General features: G+C 38.3%; 1 protein-coding gene across 4 annotated transcripts in view; it reads left to right on the top strand.

Annotated features, from left to right (window-relative positions):
- The window catches only part of RGL1 (ral guanine nucleotide dissociation stimulator like 1), a 253,629-nt gene that overhangs the window by 74,680 nt on the left and 157,558 nt on the right, over positions 1-21,391 (top strand). For all 4 annotated transcript variants that reach the window (XM_042975485.1, XM_007096227.3, XM_042975481.1 and 1 more), the window contains one exon: positions 20,109-20,272. In XM_042975485.1, the coding sequence (XP_042831419.1) occupies positions 20,141-20,272 (132 nt within the window). In that variant the 5' untranslated portion in view covers positions 20,109-20,140. The remainder of the gene's footprint in view (positions 1-20,108; positions 20,273-21,391) is intronic.

Raw genomic sequence — 21,391 nt, 5'->3', positions numbered from 1 at the left:
GTTTTGATGCTTTCCGGTCTCACATTCAGGTCCTTCATCCATTTTGAGTTTATTTTTGTGAATGGTGTGAGAAAGTGGTCTAGTTTCAACTTTCTGCATGTTGCTGTCCAGTTCTCCCAGCACCATTTGTTAAAGAGACTGTCTTTTTTCCATTGGATATTCTTTCCTGCTTTGTCAAAGATCAGTTGGCCATACTTTTGTGGGTCTAGTTCTGGGGTTTCTATTCTATTCCATTGGTCTATGTCTGTTTTTGTGCCAATACCATGCTGTCTTGATGATTACAGCTTTGTAGTAGAGGCTAAAGTCTGGGATTGTGATGCTTCCTGCTTTGGTCTTCTTCTTCAAAATTACCTTGGCTATTCGGGGCCTTTTGTGGTTCCATATGAATTTTAGGATTGCTTGTTCTAGCTTCGAGAAGAATGCTGGTGCAATTTTGATTGGGATTGCATTGAATGTGTAGATAGCTTTGGGCAGTATTGACATTTTGACAATATTTATTCTTCCAATCCATGAGCATGGAATGTTTTTCCATTTCTTTATATCTTCTTCAATTTCCTTCATAAGCTTTCTATAGTTTTCAGCATACAGATCTTTTACATCTTTGGTTAGATTTATTCCTAGGTATTTTATGCTTCTTGGTGCAATTATGAATGGGATCAGTTTCTTTATTTGTTTTTCTGTTGCTTCATTATTAGTGTATAAGAATGGAACTGATTTCTGTACATTGATTTTGTATCCTGTAACTTTGCTAAATTCATGTATTAGTTCTAGCAGACTTCTGGTGGAGTCTATCTGACTTTCCATGTATAATAGCATGTCATCTGCAAAAAGTGAAAGCTTAACTTCACCTTTGCCAATTTTGATGCCTTTGATTTCCTTTTGTTGTCTGATTGCTGATGCTAGCACTTCCAACACTATGTTAAACAACAGCGGTGACAGTGGACATCCCTGTCGTGTTTCTGATCTCAGGGAAAAAGCTCTCAGTTTTTCCCCATTGAGGATGATGTTAGTTGTGGGCTTTTCATAAATGGCTTTTATGATGTTTAAGTATGTCAGGACACCATGGTCTTTGTGCTCATGAGGCAGCATCTCAATATTTGTGGGAAAAGAGAACAGGTGGAAGCCATAGTCATTAAGTTGTGCTCAGAGCATGCTTAGCTATTTTCTCTCTTAGAAAGATTTCTCCCTGAGTTGGTATAGATCCTGCACAGAATTTCTAACATATAACAAACCATTTAAAAAAGTCTCTAACATGTCTAAAAAATGCATTTCAAGTTCTAAGCAACCGGTGTTATAGAAAAGAGTTTGTATATTAACCTATGTGCAGGCTGGGACTAGTTGTATAGTAGTGGCGGTGATGATCTTGTTGAAGGAGTGTGGGGCATAGGGGATTGGGAAGAAGAATCGCCCATCTCCAATAAAAATAAAGACGGTGTAGAATATTTTTTCCTAATTATGATGAATCTTGAAGGAGGAGTCTATTTTTTAGAAAGACATCTAGTGTCATTGGAAATCTTCTATGTAGTACTCTAGTATGAAAACTATCTCTACATTTTAGAGAAGTGGAAAGAGCCAGAAAGAGAAGAGGTTATTGGGCATGGTACAAGGAGAAAAGATCAGCAATGATGATGAAACATTAGAGAAACTGAGACTGATGGTCAGACAAATTTCCCAAGAGCAAAAACATAAGGTTGTTGAATACTATCAGATGAAGTGCTAAAAATAACCTACCAAACAGAACCCTGCAGTTTGCTGAATTGAGAAGACAGAGATTTCAGGTCGGCTGAAGCAGCCAGAATTTGTACTACACTTGATCTTAGCCAAAAGGCTAAGAGGCGATGAAGCACCCAGAATTTCTAAGGCAGAATATTGGAAGGGAGGGAGCTATGATAAGAAAGAGCACCAGAAATCTAAACATGGGTCCCCTTGAGTCTTTGACTAAACAGAAATATGAATAAGTGTAGGGTGAAACTTTTGGCAATGAAACATTTTTAGGTATATGTAAGCTGAACAATTGTAGAGGTCACAAAGGACCAAGAATAATTTGAGTTTTTATCAACACGAGTAGAGAGACCTTATTCCATATGTAGAACATTTAGTAGAGACCTTGTAAAACTTGAGTGTTAGTTGGGAGGCTAAAATATCACAGAATAAAGGATAACCTAGACTCACACTAAAAAAGCTTAAAAATGAGCATGAAAAGAATCAAACTAATCCACAAGAGACTTAATTTCCTGACAGAGCAGTGTCCAACATTTTTAAAAGGAATTAAACGAAACCTAGCACTCAACAATGCAAAATTTGTAATGTTTAGCATCTAAAAAAAAAAGTTGCAAGACACACAAAAAAGCAGGAGAAAAGTCAATTAATATCAACGAGCTTAAAAATGATGGATAATAAAACTAGCAGACAAAAACATGAAACAGGTATTATAAATACACCCAATAGGATCAATGATTAAATTGAAAATACAGACATGATACGGAAAGAAGGAAAACATAAAAAGGAACTAAAGGCGACTTTTATCTGAAATGAAAATTTTATTTGATAAAGGGATTACCAGTAGAACAGACATGACATTAAACAAAAGATAAATGAAGTTGAAGAGAAAGTAATAGAACCTCTTTAAGACCTAGCAATGGAACTTATCCAAAATGAAACTTACATACAGAGATAAAAAGGATTAAGAAAAACAGACCTGTGGGGAAATACCAAATTGATTAACATGTAAACTAGAATTATGAAAGCAAGAGAGGAGAAAAAAAGAACAGAAATAGTATTTAAGGAAATAATTACCAAATATTTTCTAAATTTTATGAAAATTATAAACTAATAGATCAGAGGAACTCAGCAAACATACACAAGCAAAATACATACTACAAAAACCACACCAAGAACCTCATAATCAAACCACAGCATACTACTGTTTCTGAGAAGAATCTTAAAGGTAGATAGAGGGAAACGAGACATTATATGTAGAGAAACAAAAGATAAGAATTACAATAGACTTGGGGAGCCTGGGTGGCTCAGTCAGTTAAGCGACCAACTCTTGGTTTTGGCTGAGGTCATGATCTCACAGTTTGTGGGTTTGAGCCCTGTATCAGGCTCTGTGCTGGTGGCATGGGGTCTCTTTGGGATCTCTGTTTCCCTCTTTCTTTACCTGTGCCCTGCTCATGTGCGCTCTCTCTCCCCCCCACCTCAATAAATAAATAAATAAATTTTAAAAAGAATTTTAATAGACGTTTCTTCAGAAATTATGCAAGTCAGAAGATACTGTATATTCTTAAAGTGCTGGACAGAATTTTGTCAACCTGGAATTATAGACCCAGTGAAAATACCTGTAAAACATGAAGATAAAATAAAAGCTTTTTTCAGACAAAAGAAGCTATAGGAGTTTGTGGCCAGCAGATCTGCACTACAGGATACCGTATATTGTTCTTCAGGCAGAAGGAAAATGATACCTGCAGAAAATGTGAATCTACATAAAGGAATATGAAAATGTGGGGGTAAATATCAAGAAGTTTTTTTTATTATTTGAAAATTTCTTAAAAGATAATTAACTGCCTCAACCAATAATAATAATGTATTTGGGATTTATAACATGAAAAAGCAAAATGTATGACAGTAGCATAAAGGACAAGATAGGGAAATGGAGGTATATTTTCACAGTATTATTACATTGTGTATGAGCCAGTATGATATTATTTTAAGATAGACAGAAATAAGATAAGGGTGCATATTGTAAATCCTGGATGAATTTTTAGAAAATAAAGAGATATAGTTAAACAAACCAACAGTGGTGATAAAATGGAATTAAAAGATAGAAAAAGAAAGCAGGAAGATGAGAAGAAAAACAAAGAATGTATGAGATAAATAGCTAAATAATAACAAGATGGTGGATTTAAACACAATCATATCAGTAATTTCATTAAATGTAAATGGTGTAAATTTTGCAACAAAAAGCCAGATTGTTAGATTAGATGGTAAAACCCCCAATTATACAAATTTGTCTCTATATAAAGACACAGATTTAAAAGGAAAAGTTGGGAAAAGATAAAGGTGTTTTAGCTACATTAATAGAAAAAATAGACTTCAGAATAGGAATATTACCAGGGATATTTCACAATGATAAAGGGGTCAGTTAAGAAGGCATAACAATTCTAAATGTTTATCCACCTAATAACTGACTTCAAAATGTGTGAAACACCAATAGGTCTGAAAAAAGAAAAAGACAAATCTACAATTATAGTTGCAGTTTTCAGCACTCTTTTCAGTAATTGATAGAAAAAGCAGATGGAAAACAAACAGGGATATGGAAGATTTAAATGACATTTTAATCAGTGTGGACTAATTGACATTTATAGAACATTCCACACAGCAAACACAAAATACACATTCTTTTCTAATACCCATGGAACATTTACCAAGATAGACCATATGCTCAGTCATTAAAAAGTCTCCAGAAATTTTAAATGATTGAAATCGTATGTAGTATGTTCTCTGATCACAATAAATTAAATTAGAAATAAGTAATAGAAAGATACCTGGAAAATCTCAAAACATTTGGAAATTAAGCAGCATGATTTTAAATAATACATAGTTCAAAGAAGAAATTACACAAAAGCTGGAAGATATTTTGGGCTGAACTGTAAAGATAACTTGCATTATCTAGTGAAATGAATCTTAAAGGGAAATCTATAGATTTAAAAGCTTATATTACAAAAGGATACAACTCTAAGAGCAATAGTCTGAGCTTCCATCTTAAGATAGAAATATAGGAGGGGCGCCTGGGTGGCTCAGTCAGTTAAGCGTCCAACTTTGGCTCAGGTCATGATCTCATGTTTTATGAGTTCAAGGCCCATGTTGGGCTCTGTGCTGACAGCTCGGAGCCTGAAGCCTGCTTCAGATTCTGTGTCTCCCTCTCTCTCTGCCCCTCCCTTGCTCACACTCTGTCTCTCTCTCTCTCTGAAAAATAAATAAATATTAAAAAAATTTTAAAAAGATAGAGATATGGGAGCAAATTAAGCCCCAAATCACCAGGAAACAAATAATAATACAATGAAATAGAAAACAAAAACATAATAAAGAACATCAATGAAATCAAAAGTTGATTCTTTGAAAAGATCAACATAATGAGTAAACCTCTGGCTATACTGATCAAGAAACAAAAAGGACACCAATATTACCAATATCAGTAGTGAAAAGGGGGGTATCTCTAAGATTTGACACACATTAAAAGGGTAACTAATGGGATATTATAAACAACTTGATGCCAGAGAGCACAACTTGTATAAAATGGACAAATTCTTTGAAAAGCAAAATTATTTCAGAAACCAATAGGAAATCTGAATATCAATTAAAGACATTAATTCACAATCAGAAACCTTCCCAGAAAGAAATTTGTGGGCCCAGATGACTTAACTGGTGAATTGCATCGACCTTCCAATGTAGAAAATCCACCAATCATACATAAAGTTGTCTTGAAAATATAGCAGGAGAAATAATTCTCATCTCATTTTATGGGGCTTGCATTATCCTGATATCAATGCCAGACAAAAACATTACAGGAAAACTACTGACCAATATCCCTCATGAAAATGAATCACAAATCTTTAGCAAAATGTTAGCAAACCAAAAATGAAATATGTAAAAAGCATAATACATCATGACTAAATGGTATTTATCCCAGGAATACAAGGTTGACTGACATTAAAAATTAATTTAGCTCATCTTATTACTACAACAGAGGAGAAAAACTCTATGTCATTTCAATCAATACAAGAAAAGCATTTGAAAAAATTCAACATCCATTCATAATAATAATCTCCCATCAAACCAGGAATAAAAAGGAACCTCCATAGTCTGATGAAAGTCTGATGATTGCACACCTCTATGAATATACTAAAGCTGTTGAATTGTGTACTTTATTTTGATTTAACTTTTTAACATTTTATTTATTTTTGTGAGACAGAGAGAGAGAGAGAGAGAGAGAGCATGAGCAGGAGAGGGGCAGAGAAAGAGAGAGGGAGACACAGAATCTGAAGCAGGCTCCAGGCTCTGAGCTGTCAGCATAGAGCTTGACATGGAGCTCGATCCCACGAACCATGAGATCTTGACCTGAACTGAAGTCAGATGCTTAACTGACTGAGCCACCCAGGCACCCATGAATTGTGTACTTTAAATGGTTGAATTTTGTGGGATGTGAATTATATCTCAATAAAGCTGTTAAAAAAACCCAAATTATTGCTAACATATTACTGGTGGAACCTGAATGATTGATTGTCCCTGAGATCAAGAACAAGATAAGGATGTTCATTCACTCTCTTTACTTCTAGTCAACATTGTACTGGGCATTCTTACCAGTGCAATAAGACAAGGAAAAGAAATAAAAGCTACATAATTTAGAAAGCAGCAAGTAGAACTATCTGTGTTCGTGGATGACATGATCAAGCATGCTGCAAATCCTCACTAATCTGCAAAAAAACCCTGCTAGAATAATAAGTAATTTTAGCAGGATCTCAGGATATAAAATCAATTGCATTTCTGTGTATTAGCAATGAACAAGTAGAAATTGGAATAAAAAATAAGACAGTATCATTTGCAGTAGCATCCAAAAACATGAAATATGTGAAACCTCTACCCTGAAAACTAGAAATACTGGGGCGCCTGGGTGGCTCAGTTGGTTATATGTCCGACTTCAGCTCAGGTCATGATCTCGCAGTTCGTGGGTTCAAGCCCTGTGTCAGGCTCTGTGCTGACAGCTCACAGCCTGGAGCCTGCTTCGGATTCTGTGTCTCCCCTTCTCTCTCCCCCTCCCCTGCCCTCATTCTGTCTCTCTCTCAAAAATAAATAACAAACAAAAAAATAATAATAAAAAACCTAGAAATATTTCTGTGAGAAATTAAAACCTAAATGGATTGATTTACTATGTTTATAGCTGGGAAGACTTAGTATTGTTATACTTTCAATTCTCTCCAAATTGATTTTTAGATTCAATGAAATCCCAGTAAAATCAATATTGCTATAGAGTCGGTATTATTAAAATGTCATTTCTCTCTAAATTGAGTTATAGATTCAATGAAATCCCAATAAAAATCCCAGCAGGCTTTCTTGTAGAAATTTCCAAGCTGATTCTAAAATTTATATGAAAATCTAAATGCCTAGAATAACCAAAACAATTTTGGAAAAGAAGAATAAAGTTAGAGGATTTACACTTACTCATTTCAACACCTACTATAAAGCTAAGGTTAATCAAGACAGTGTGTTATTGGTGTAAGTTCAGGCACATAGATCAATGAAACACAATAAAGGGTCCAAAAGTAGACTCCTGTCTGTATGGTCAACTGATTTTCAACAAAGACGCCAACTGTTAGTTTATCACACACAAAGATTAACTTCAACTGGATCATAATCCGAAATGTAATTGCTAAAACTATAAAACTTCTAAAAGAAATTTTGTAACCTTCGCAGAGGCAAACCTTTCCTAGGACACAAAAAACTTAAATGGCTATTACAGTAGTTCAGGGTATGGAAGCAGATGCTGTATTTGTGGAAGGCAGTGACTTCGAATATGTTCTCAGTGCAATATTTTTGAATAGCCTTCAGTATGTATACAATTACTTATAAATTGTATGTATGCACTGCTATTCTAACATTTCTATGTATTATAGAACATGTGCAAAATGGAAAAACAAAGACAAGATGAGATAAACATATAAATCGAATTGTAATTTTTTTTCTGCACATCAGTGCATAGTCTTGGGTAATAAGTGGGGTGCGTGCAGTTGCTCTTGTCAGGCTCACCAGGAGCATCGTGGACTAGAGAAGGGGTGGATCTTTCTCACCTTGGGGGATCTCACTGATCCTTCTTTCCTTCTTTCTTTCTGGATCTTTTTTTTTTTTCTTTTTGGAACAGGTATATAAGTCGTTTCATTACTCGCTATGAGCAACATTGTGAAACTTTCTCAATATCTGTGTGCATAGCCCTAGAAGGTCATTATAATTTAAATAGAGCAAGATTTTAACTGTTTTGGCACAAAATTTGCCTGTGATGCAAATTAACTTCCCCATTACAAACTGGCTGAGACAGAGAGACAGGGGCTGTCTACTAGAAGTCCCAAGCTGGACCCAGAGGAAAGTGTGTACAAGGTCTGGCCCTGCAGAGAGGATCATGAAGGAGTATAGTTTATTTTCTTCACTCCCACTTCTCCCTGAGGTAAGGGTGGGAAAAAGGAGAGTGTTAGATTGGCTCAGTGGCTCAAACTAAAGCCTCAGGGACTCTTATATTTAAAATTGATGTCACTGCTAATGTGTTCCTTGAGTGTATCTAAAGTCCTGCCTTTCTATTTCAATTTCCTTTTTGGTTATGTGAGACCAGCTATGACAGCCTGTTATACGTGGAAGGCTAGTGTTGCCAGATTTTAATTTAGGGAATACAGCACTTATTCTTGATGAATTGGTCCAGTAGGAACTGGAGTAGAATCTAAACAACTCTGGAGGTCTGTGGCAAGGAAACAGAGGGAGACAGATTTAATCAACCTTCACCCAGGCAGCCTGTTGACAGATTTCTAGACTGACTTGATCAGTGCACTGATTTCCTAAGTAAGACCTCAAAATTATTTGGACTGATTTCACTATACTTCAGCCTTCTCAAGATGTTATACTTCTAAAGTAACTAGCTTGGGGTTCCTTTGTAGGCCACACAAAAGAATAAAAGACGAACACGCCAGATTGTCTTGTGGTCCAGACTGAAGTGTAGATATGGAGTGAGCATATAGAAGTTGAGATTCTGAGCCAGCTTAAGCTTCACTGGCATGTAAATCATTTGTTCAGTCTACAATAAAGTTAGCCATTAAAATCTCTCTGGTATCCAGAATCAATGTCAACCGCAATCAAATTGGGGCAATGAACCCAAGAATGGCATTTACTTGAGCTGTAAATCCTAAACCCATCACCCTCCAGAGCAGAAGCAAAAATGAAGGAGTCAGTGAGTACTGTAATAGGTTCCATATGTTATTCTAAAGAGAGTCTTAACAAAAAAAAATTAGACTTACAGATCACCATACATTTGTAGAAGAATTTACATATGTGAATAAGAAGCGAAAGAACTGACAATGTCAATTTTTTGCTTCTGTTTTCTGCCACTTTTTAAAAAAAATTTTTTTAATGCTTTATTTTATTTTTTTGAGAGACAGTGACAGAGCGTGAGCAGGGGAGGGGCAGGGAGAGAGGGAGACACAGAGTCCAAAGCACTGCCAGTTTTTAAATATAGGGAAATAATTGTTTAGTTAGCCCTGGAAGGGCAGTGCTGGGGCCCCATGAGAAAGTGGAAGAGTTGGCAAAGTGGACACAAAAGGAGGGAGGAAGAAGCTAACTCTCGGCCTGGTAGATAAGGAAGCGTAGATAAGGAAACATAAATTTCAGAGACCCCTCTTAGCTCTTCCTCTGCTACCTGAGTGCAAAGAGTTAGTATTTCTCTTTAAGCATTGAAGTCACGAGGCCGAGATTTAACAGGGCCACAGTTCTGTGGAATTTTTGAAAGGCCATGACAGAATGGAAAGGGAAGCTGTGTTCTGAGTCAGACAGATCTGTTTTCAAATTTGCATTCTGTTGTGTGATGTTGGCCAGTTCACTCAACTTTGCTGAGTGTCAGTGTCCTCTAATGGGGAATTAATACTCAACTCCCAGAGCTCTTGCTGTAACACACTTGTGCATGTCTGACACTTATCCTTTCATGTTGAAATGTATCAGTGAGATGTAGCCTATCATTTTGAAATATTAAAAACAATGTTTATTTATTTATTTTGAGAGAGGGAAAAAGAGAGAATGGGTGCACACATGTGAGCAGGGGAGGGGCAGAGGGAGAGGGAGAGGTTGAGAGAGAGAGAGAGAGAGAGAGAGAGAGAGAGAATCCTAAGCAGGCTGCCAGTTCAGAGCCTGACACAGGGGTCCATCTCACAAACAGTGGAGCTGAAATCAAGAGTCAGATGCTTAACTGACTGAGCCACGCAGGTGTCCCAAAATATTTCTTTTTCTCTTCATATGATTATAGACTTTGCAGTGGTTTGGATTAAGAAGTCCCAGCATGTAGGCCGATAGAAGGAACACATATGTTTATTTATCTTTTGTGTCCCTGCCTCATACACACCTGGCACAATGATTAGTCTATAGCTAAATAAAATGTTAGGAACTTCCCTTCTCCTCCTTTGGGTAGCATGATGCCAAGTGGGGTTGAAGCAACTTGACCCTCATATTCCCTGGAAGTTTGCCATCTCACTGCAGTAAGTCGCATTGGCCCATTGACCCCTCAGCTAGGACACCAGGGATGCTAAGTATATTTGCACAATTGCTATTGTGGTAAGAGGTCTGAATCTAAGATGCAATCTCATTCTGTTCCTATTGTGGTTTATTGGAGATAGCAAGGTCAAGCTGTGGCAATGAAAAAAAAAAATGGAGGAAGGCAATGAGAAAAAAGTCCTGTGAAAGTTTAAGAAGGAAAAAAGAAAAGAAAAAAAAAAAAGAAACTACAATCCAGTTGGAATGAAATGGTGACACAGAACGAAATGATCCTATTTTTCCTCAGACAGGTGCTGCCGTGGATTTCATAGTGGCTCTGACATGAAAATCGACACCTGACGGAGGTCTCAAGCCCCACATTCCTTCCACCCCTCATTTGTTGGTATCAAGATGGAGACGTTTCACAAATTTGGCTATCACATGCTGTATGTGTATGTAAAAGGGCTGACAAAATGGGCCAATCAGACCACGGCCACATCTGTCAAGGCTCTAACCCTTAACCTCAGCGAAAACGTAATCTGGGATCAAACACAGAAACCCTGCAGATGTATACAAGGCATTTCATGCAGCCTTTGAAAAGACTGTGACGGGTGGCTGGTGCTATTCTGCAGGCCTGATGAGAAATCCAGGCTTGGCTGTGCTAGGAATATTTGCAATTTTAAAGAAAAAGTAGGTTCGAATTCAGTGACTATTTAATCCATTCCAGCAAGGCCTTCTCTGCAGGCTGAGTTGAAAATACTCCTGACTCGTTGCTATGCAGAGCCGTTTTCAACTATGTTTGGAAATTTGTTTGGGATTTGGTTTTCAGTTGTCTCATCTAGGCTTAAGATCTGTTGTTTCACTGCAAAATAATGTGAGGGTTCTATCCTTAATGACTTAATGACTTAATTCAATAGATGCCTCTCGGCCAACACATACACACACGAATGCAGGACTATTTGTCTATGGTGTAAATTTATAGAGCTTGACATGAGACAGAAACAAAAAACAAAAGCAAACAAGCACACACACACACACACAATATACACCACGGAAGAAATAGAGAAGTTGAGTGTCCTTTTAGAGTTTGCTAAAAGACTATTTGAAAACAGTTGAAAATATTGAATGAAAATTATTGAAAGTAACGATGGCATCTTTTCCAATATGCATGAACCATGACCAACGTAGCTGTATTTACTGATGAAAATGTCATTATGCCATGGCAAGCTCAAGCCTTTGGGGAAGGTTTCTTAGAATTCTATAAGATATGGCTTTGACTTTTTGTTGTGTTTGCTCAAGGCACACGGGTCACCAGGGGATAAGCCCACAAGATCTATGCAAGAGCTAAGACTCAGGAAGCAACATCTCTAGTGGTTTCTCCTCCATGCCATTGTCTCTTTAATGTTTCTGTGTACATCTGGGTCATTGAGTTTTTGATCCCACATGGGATAGGTTTACCATGTTATATCGTGGGTACAGATCAAAAAAGCTGGGAAGAAAGTAAAAAATGCGAACCAGTGGGAGAACTCTCCCTAACACAAGGCACATAGATCCCTCCCTCTCCCATGCTGGATGAACATTGGACCCATTCCTTTGGTCTTAGCATCACTTATGGGTATTTATGCCAATTTAAGAGGTCAAGATCAGGGAAGGAACAACATAGATGAAAATGAAGATGCTGCCCTGATGATAAAGCTTCTTGTACCTAGTTAGTCTAGCAAATTGGTGTCTGGGTATTTAGCAGTACCAACTAGATTTAACTATTGCTATGTGAAACTAATCAGAGTCATCTGTGTGGGGCAAGATGTTATCTGATCTAATGAAAGAAAAGTTGTAATTAAGAATATATGGGAAAAAGAAAGAATATATGGTATATGTAAAAGTCATGGTGTCCTTGCTGCTTAGAGACTGAGAAAGAGAATAAGGATTGGCCTAGTGCCAGTTCACTGTGCATGCCTCTCCCATAAGTGTTTTCTTGAAAGAGATTTCCCGCCCTCCCCCCACCCCTGCCCCATCGGGACCTGCCATTATCCTATAGCCTAGTAAAGTGACTGTAATTAAATAGATTAGACTTCTGTTTTTGGTAAAGTAAAAGATTGAGAACAGACTGCTCTTTAACCTGAGATGTGGAAAGGCCAATCTACTTGGAAGTCAGTTAAAATGATTTTGTGTGTTAACTGATAAACTCAACAGACTTCCTTCCCTGAATGTTGTATCTTCAGATTTTTGCATTACTCTGCATCCTTTCAAGACCTCAGATTCCTGGGAATTCAGGTTTTTCACCATTTACCTGACATGGTTTTGTAAGTGGAATATTAACGATTCAAGTGTGGCTGTCTGTACGGCGGTAAAGACACAGCTCTGGGAGCAGGACAGCTTGACAGAAACTCTAGGGCTTGTTCCTTAAACTCTTGGGATCTGAGCTTTCCCTACGTTGTTCTTAGGGTGAACAGATGCTTGTGTGCAAGCCCTGTGCCCGGCATGGTGAATGCCACATTGCTGTGGAATTGCTATTGGTACCATTGGTACCTAAAGGATGGCTCTGGTCTGAATCAGTCTGACTTCCTTTGACTCGAAGATAAAAATTAGCCTGTGACTGGGGTGCTCCCCTGATGGTTTTTGCATTTTGCCCGCATTCAGCCAGTTGAAGCTGGAGTCCACAGAATTGTGAAATGTTGGAGCTTGGGACCGTCATGTGATTTACGATTTCATCTTATTTTAAACTTTCAAGCAACATAATTGCTGAGCTTTTATTGTCCTAAAAACGCGGGCCATAAAAAACTCAGTCTCTTAGAATTCTCTCTGTCTCTCTTACAATGCTGAGGGATTCTTCATGATCTCAGCCTCTATTCTGTTTAGGTATGCTCCCTCCCTCCCCCACGTCTGCCTCTGCAGGTCTGTTTCCAGACTGCCCACACTGAATGGAGACCAGGAAGGGAGCCCAGCTGTTTTCCTTGTGTCGGCTTTCTGTGCTGAGCAGGAATTGCTGAGCAAAGAGCAGCATTTCTCCAGGGAGGTTCACAAGGGTAGTACAAACCCTGTCTGGGGTTTTTCTTTTTTTCTTTTTTCTGAATTATTATTAAAAACTTCTGCCAAGTACTATCAGTGTGTGTATGTGTCGGGGCGGGGCAGGGGGTGGGGGGAGGGTAGCACACCAAGCCTGAAGCGCAGTTGGACCAGCCTTTAAAAACTATCAACTTGAATGAAGCAGGAATGTCTTGCACTTCTTCAATTTTCTACATTTAACAGGAGACAGTTGCTCTCAGAGAAAGTCATGTCTGATTCCACAGAGTGTTGTGCAACCTTGCTCAGTATTCAGTAAGACAGCACATAATTAAAATTCCTTTGAAAATGGTTGCCCAATGATTGACATTTGTTCCAAAATACATCATAATAGTAAATGCTTAAACTGTTATTCCAGTGAAGTGTTGTTTTTTTCTTAATGGAAGGAAAATAAAAAAAAATTTTTTTTGCAAGGGTGATTGAGCTTTTTTAAAACATTGAAGGAATCTGATGCATTTATGGCCAGTCTTTCTCTCAAAGAGCTGGCAGTCCTGCAGGGGAGACCAGAGTAAATTGAGAAGAGCAAAAGAAAGCAATATGCAGAATATAAGTGAGTTGCCTAATTGAGACTAGAATGCTCTTGATTTTCCAGAGAGGAGGAGATAACGAAGATCTGTTTCCCTTCTAATACGTTGTCATAAACTGTCCCTTCAAACACAATCGACCTTCAGTATTCCTTTGAAGCAATCTGATGTGCCTGCTTCCCCAGGACGAATGCTGCTCAGCGCTAGAAATCTCTGTATGCCATGGCTCCCTGGAGCTCTTCCTGTCTGGTGTCTCTCTGTGCTCCAGTTTCCATTTCTGCATGGAAATCCTAGATTCTAGACAGATGCTTTTGTCTGTGTTTTCAGAAGGAAAGGACCACTATGATGCACCCCACAACTAGGAAGTCTGTATCTTTAAGACCTTCTTGGATGCCCCAGTTTATGAATACCACAACAGCAATCATGATTAGAGAAGTCTGCCACCGAGCCAGGATTTGAATGCTAAGCATTGTTGAGCTCACCCAAACATCAACCTTACAAAGCCTCAGCAAACTTAGAGTTGACTACATGTCAGAGGATTTCGAGTTGTTCTTAAAGAGTCACACCTCAGGTGTTAAATCCACGAATGCCAAGGGGCTATGATAACATCATACTGTTTGTTTGACTTCTGAGTGGTGAATGCATGCATCATGTAGGAGTAAGTATAATATGTGAGTGGCCCATAGAAATAAGAACTTTCCACCATTATGTTTGGTAGTATAAATCCCTCAGTTCTAGAAAAATACTTCAATGTATATTAGTTTTGTTTTCCACATTTGGGGGGAGGTGAGTATTTTATTTGATATCAGTAGGAGGTCTCAGCAGTCTTATAGTCTATTTATTCATGTTAAAGATGAGGAAACTGAGGCTGAGAACAGTGAAATGGTTTGCCCAAGGATTACGTAGAGGACTTACTGTAATCTTATGATTTGAACAACAGTCTTCTGACTAGAATTCCAGTGTACTTGGTACTATGCCATTCTGAACCCTTTAAATAAAACTAAAATGCAAAGACTGTTCTTGATACATAGACTTTCAGGTGGAAGAGTTGGCGATAATCACAGATAAAGAAACCTGTCTTATCTGGATAGGTCATGAGCTCATTAGGAAGAAGAATGAAGATGGGAGAAAGGAGAAGTAGGAGGAAAGAAAGAGCAGAAACTCAAGTAATCATGGGAAAAGACTGGAACAGGGCAAATACCAGACATTTTCAAGATTAGAAGAAATCTGAATCAAGTTACAAAATCAAAAGATTTCTTCAGGCAGAGCAAGGGTTTATGTGTGTAAAGGGAATAAAGTAGAGATACTGTATTATTAATGCCTGTGAGGGAATCTGTAGGGGCAGAAGAGAAGCAGGGCCCTAATAGATAAAGGCTAGAAACACCAAACCATTCCAGTAAGGTTCTGAATATTAAATAGGTTCTGAATATTCCTTTCCAAAAATATGTAAGGAAGAGAGGGAAGGAAAAAGATAATGGTTTAGAGGGATGTCTCATATATTATTTACTGAGATAGGAGGGAAAGTCAAATTCAATAAGGTAGAGATTGACTTATCAAACAAAGTCTGGCAAGGGGATTAGTAAAATAAATACAGCTTTCAGTGAAATTGTGCCCTAGCCCTTATTTTTAAAGCCATGCTTCAGAAAGTTTGTATCCATGAGAAATACGGATAATTTTTATCAAATGGCGAGAACAGACACTAGTAATGGCAAATTTTTATGTTTTTAGATTATCATTTAGTATTTATGTTTTTAAGATTAGCCGCTGAGGGGGTGCTTATTTGCTTTTGTCACTTAATGACTGTTTAGGATATAGAGCCATCAACTGGGTCCCTTGTTATGACCATAGAAAATGTTATGACCTCCAGTCAGTGATTACTTTTGAAGGAATGGGAAAAGTGCTATTACATACTATATCTATATTTTACTATCAGCATAGTATAGTAAATATTTTAAAGGAAAAATACAGACCTTAAAAGCACAAAATGTAAAGAAGCTAATGTAAGGAAATGCCTACTTTCTCATTGATAATAATCATGTGGTTATTTTTTGATTATTTATATAATTATAATGACAAGTTATTTTCACCAACTTGTAACCGCTGTCAATTTCTTATAAGACAACTATGATTTGTAAGTATTGGTTAGAATGATCTTTGAATTTAACCAAACCGGAAACAAAACGAAACAAAACACGACACAACGCAACGTGTTTTGGCTTTGGTGGGAAAATTAGGGCTCTAGGATTTGAAGCAAAGTGACCTCTGGAACCCTCACATGGCTTTTCTCATCTGCAAATTGTTTCTCAGCGCCAAGTGAAAGCATCTGCCTTCCATTGCACCAGACTTGTCTTCCCTCTTCTTATTTCACTTTCCTGTTTCATGAAGTAGAGACAGTTTACCATCATGACCCTTTTACAATTAGAAAAGGCATTGCTCCAGCAATTTTCTTTTTAAAAATTTCAGCTCAGTTTTGCTTCTCTCTGCTCTCTGACCAGATATTTGCCTTTAGATTCATACAGCTGCTTTTCTCCACTCCATCTCAAACTTAGAGTGATGTCATCATCCAGTGGTTTAAAGATTTTTTTGTTTGTTTTGGGTATCAAGTATTTTAGGATGACACTTTTTCAAAACTGAGTTCCAAAAAAGCTCATAGGCTTATGATATTTTCGACCAACTATTAAGTGGAATTGAAGATTCTGCCTTTAGGTTTATAGTGATTTCATCTTAATCATTGAATGGCTTATATTAGCGGTATTTGCATGGAAGGTGGCTTGTAAGCCTTGACCATGTGTTTTTAAAAGGAAGGCAGGAGTTCAACTCTAAGATGTGCAGCGTGTCAGAGGTAGAGGGTTTACATATGCCTCTTGTTTTAATTCTAATGAAAAACGGCCCCACTCTACAGACTTCCAGCTCACTTTAGGTAAATTGGAAACCTATAAATGTATGAACTGTTTAAAGAAGGTATGGAGTGGAACTTTAGATTTGAAGAGGAAAAAGGTGGATCAGCAGCATGATTGTCTATATAATTTGGGGGCCTAGTGCAAAATGAAAATGTAGGGCTCTTTGTCCAAAAATTAAAAGGTTCAAGGCAATGATAAAGCATTCAATCAAACATAGGGCTCTTCTGAGCATGGTCACACCTATAAAGCCTGCCCTGGTCAGAAGTTGAGATGGGGGTGGGATGCCCAGTGGCTCAGTTGGTAGAGCTTGTGACTCTTAATCTCAGGGTTGTGAATTGGAGCCCCATGTTGGATTTAGAGATTAGTTCATAAAAAAAGAAGTTGGGATGGGAGTAAGAAGAAAAAGGAATGATCTGTTTTTTTCCAGGATGTTTCCCTCTCTGTATCTTTTCCACTTTTACCTGGGTACTCATCAGATGTGACCATCTCTTAAGTGGCTACCATTGGACCAGTTAGCTAAGACACTGACACTTTAACTCTAATCCGTGGGGGAAAGGGCAGGAGAGGGAGGTCTCATTCTACCAGTGATGGTTGGGTGGAGGGTGAGGGTTGAAGTTCTGCTGAAGTGGCCTAGGAGAGAAAGCACAAACTTAGGAACTCTATGACTTTCTACCAGTATATTAGATGCATTGTATCTAATTTTTCATTGCCATAAAATGGTGAAGTCTATCTTACAGGGTTATTATATGGAGTAGAGATAATGCAAAAAATCCTAGCACAGTGGCTGGTGTGCAACGGGAGCTCAATATATGTTGCATATATGGTCTTTTTTTTTTTTTTTTTTTTAATGAGTGAGGAGATATACTGAGGATGGGTGAAAAGACCTCAAGTCTCAGATGGGGTGAAGGATCTCAAAATGCTTGAAGAGCCTCCTAGGAGCTGGCTGCCTCTCTGCTTCCATCCTCAGTTACCCAGTGCTTTGTAATGGTTTAAAACCCAGAATTGCATCTTCTTCCCAAACAGGACAAGAAACAATCTGTGGGAAGTCAGTACACAGTAGAGTTCAGTCTCCGACACTGAAAATTTGCCAACTCTCACCCACACTCTAACGATGAGAAAGCAGCTGTGGGCAGCAGTGGAGTGAAAGCCATGGGGTCACTGGGATACATTACGCTTACAGATGTTCCATTGTTCACCCTGAGATTTTGTAGTTTGCCTGTTTTGTCCATTTAGGTTTCCATGATATGCAAAGGATACAGCCAAAGCCATTTTATGTAGCTTTTCCACTTTGTTTTGATTTATTATTTGTTGTTTACAGTATTATCTCCAATAACAATGATGGAATTTCCTTCCCTACTTATCTGGCCTGTTTCCATTTTGCTTGTTTATTTTAATTTCCTTTTTTTGGACTGAAACCTCCACATGACTTTCCTTTGTTTATTTCCTTGCATGTATGTGTCAGCATCATTTATTAGCATATCCTCTCAGATGAACTTTGTTCATTAATTACAAAGCTTTTGTTTCCTGGTTCCTAGTAGGTTTGTATTCAGTGCTCGTGTTTCCACGTTATTACACGATGGTTTTGGTTAGCAGTTTCCTCATCACTGCTCTCTGCAAGCAGATGGCTTGCTTTCCATGGCTTCCAGGTGGAGCATGTGAGGCAGAGAAGTAGTCTACTGCAGAAGATGCTTTTCTCAAATCCTTGGTCAATCAACCCTACTCGTCTTATCAAGGCCGATTTCTGTTTACTTTTATTTGGACAGTAGGTTATGTGAGCATAAGACCTGCTTTTTGCAGACATGCTTAATTCCTTGAAGACATTTCCATGAAAACTAGTCTGTCGTTAACTAATGAGCAATTTCAGCTTGCACTATCAGCTGCTCGGGGATGCATGATGAACGTTAGACGTGGCTCTTCCTTATGAAGAGCATACAGCCCACTAAATCCATAAAAAAGTGAAAGAAAAGAGGCCATTTGACTTTCACATCTGTTATTTGAATATATTGGATCTGTTGTCTCATTTTCTCTGGATTCTCATGATTTACTGAATTAGCGAATTCATCAAACATCTGTCTAGTATTTATATATGACACCATCTCTAGTGTCAAGATGCTTAAAAGACCAAAAGGTAGAAATAGAGTTGAAAGCAAAGAAATACAATAAAGTGTAACAGGAGGCACAATAGAAATCTGTCCAAAGTATATAGGGAGACTAACCAAGGAGGAAAGGTCTTTATTCTCTTGGAGCAGGGGTGGGAGGAGATGTCACAAACAAAGGCTAAGGGTACTAGATATATTTGAGATCCATACATATCTTCAAATGGCTGGAACAGTGGCTGAGGATGCAGCTGAGTGTGGCGGAAGAAGGGAAGTGGGGAAGCCAGACATAAACGTCTGTGGTTGCCATTGTAAGGAGTTGGGATTTTATTCTCTAGGAAAAGTTTTAGGTGGGTGGAACATCCTTATCAGATACACTTAAAAAAAAAAAAAAAAAGGATCCTGAGAAGGATAGATTCAGTGGGACTTGAATGGAGGCAAGGCGATTCCTTAGGACAGGATGGCACGCAGCAGGCATGATGTGATTCCAAACAAGCCAGTGGTGGGTGGAAAGAGGTCAAGGAAGTTAGGCTTTATAGAATTGGTGTCAATTTTAAAATATTGTCTTTACAGCAACTGCTGATGAAACTGAGGCTCAGGAAGGTGATGTAGTCAATAAATATTGAGGAGAATATTTCTCCGTGCTTCCACTGCAGTTGGAAAAGATGATGATTATGGCATTTATCACACTATGATGTAAGACACCATATTGTGATTACTTGTTTATAGCTTCTTCTGCCCTGAAACATTAAGCTTCTTAAGGTTCAGAGCAAAACTACCAAATTACTTGTGTATGCCTAGCACGGAGCCTCGTATCAACAAGTACTCAGTAGATGTTTGAAGAGGAAAAGTTCTGACACCAGAGTCTCTTCCACGTGCAATACATGACATGGAAACACGAAGACTCCACTCAGGCTTGTCTTACACCTGCCCATTTCCATCCCCCATCCTGAGGGGGCCAGAGCAAAGTGACAAATAGGTTTACTGGGCAGATGAAGCTTTGTACTTTTCTCTAAAATTTCTATCACTTCATCCTTTCTCAAAAAGCATCCCTCCCCCAAGAAGCCTGCTTTAAAATAGCAATAATGAATATTTAAAATATGAAAAGTGGCCGTAAAAGTTGATGCCTATTGTGACACTGTCTTCTGTGGTCTCGCTATCCACAAATCAAGCAGGATAATCTGCCTTCGTATCTTTCTTTTATGGTAATTAATGCTTTAACCTGGATCACACTTTATTCTTCCACACAGGTCCGTAATGCCTCCTGCCTGGCTCTTTCAAGATGGAGGAGAAACCGGTGGGAGAGCCTACTCAAGTGGTGTCTAAATTCAAACTTTCCACCAAGGGAGAGAGTGCAGGACACTGGCTGGTGGAGGACCATGCGCGGATATGGGAAGTTCTAAAGACAGAGGAGGTAAGGCAACTCTAAATGACTCAATTGGTACAACGGTGGATTTTCTTAGACTTGAGACTCTAATTCTTCATGTAGTCAACACCACAGGCCAGTTTGGCAAAGTTTTATTCAGGGGCAATTGGCACACTGATGCCCAGTGAACGGTAGGTCAGGAGTGTGTCTCTTGGACATTAATAACTCCACAGTGATTTAGCCAAAACATGGCCCTGACAGGGCTTCAAATACCCAAGGAGACATTTTCCTTGTAGAATCCCACCAATCATAAATTGGAAATCAAATCATAGTGAGAAAGTTAATTCCTAAGGATCAATCATAATGTGTGGAATCATATCAATTCATTGTTTGGCAGCATGAGGCTAAGTGTATCAGTTAAGGCTCTCTGGTTGCAGGCAACAGAAATTAACTCTAATTTAAGGAAAATGAGAAATTATTGTAAGGTATTGGGAGGCTCAAAGAATTGATGAGAGGTTGATGTAAACTAGACTTGGAGCTGTGCCTGTATGGTTCAGTCAGTTGAGCGTCCAACTCTTGATTTCAGCTCAGGTTATGATCTCACAATTCATGAGATCAAGCCCCATGTCAGGTTCTGTGTTGACCGTGTCGAGCCTGCTTGGGATTCTCTCTTTCCTCCTCTCTCTACCCCTCCCCCTGCTGACATGTGCTGTCTCTCTCTCAACATAAATAAATAAATAAACTTTAATAAAATCAATTAAAATAAAATAAGGAAAGAAAACATGAAAGAAAGAAAGAGAAGAAGGAGGAAAGAAAGAAAGAAAGAAAGAAAGAAAGAAAGAAAGAAAGAGAAAGAAAGAAAGAAAAAAAAGGAAGGAAGGAAGGAAGGAAGGAAGGGAGGAAGGAAACTAGGCTTGGAAAGAAGATAGGAGCCAAGTCAGCAAGAGCTGCTCAGGGTACTATTCCTGGTATAAATTCCAGTCTTTTCCCCACCCCCTCTTTATTCTTACAACTGCCAAGCTTAGTCACATGTCTTTTTCCTGGTTATTATGTAAAGGAGAAAAGAAACTTCCATGAGAAATCATTATAGCAAGTCCTCACGGCACTTGTGTGTTTGGAATCCACATCTTTAATATCCATATGTTGTGGCAGTTCTAATTTAAGAAA

This window comes from Panthera tigris, chromosome F3 (genome assembly GCF_018350195.1).
Source record: "Panthera tigris isolate Pti1 chromosome F3, P.tigris_Pti1_mat1.1, whole genome shotgun sequence".
Lineage (NCBI taxonomy): Eukaryota > Metazoa > Chordata > Mammalia > Carnivora > Felidae > Panthera > Panthera tigris.
This window is presented reverse-complemented; position numbering and strand designations above follow the sequence as displayed.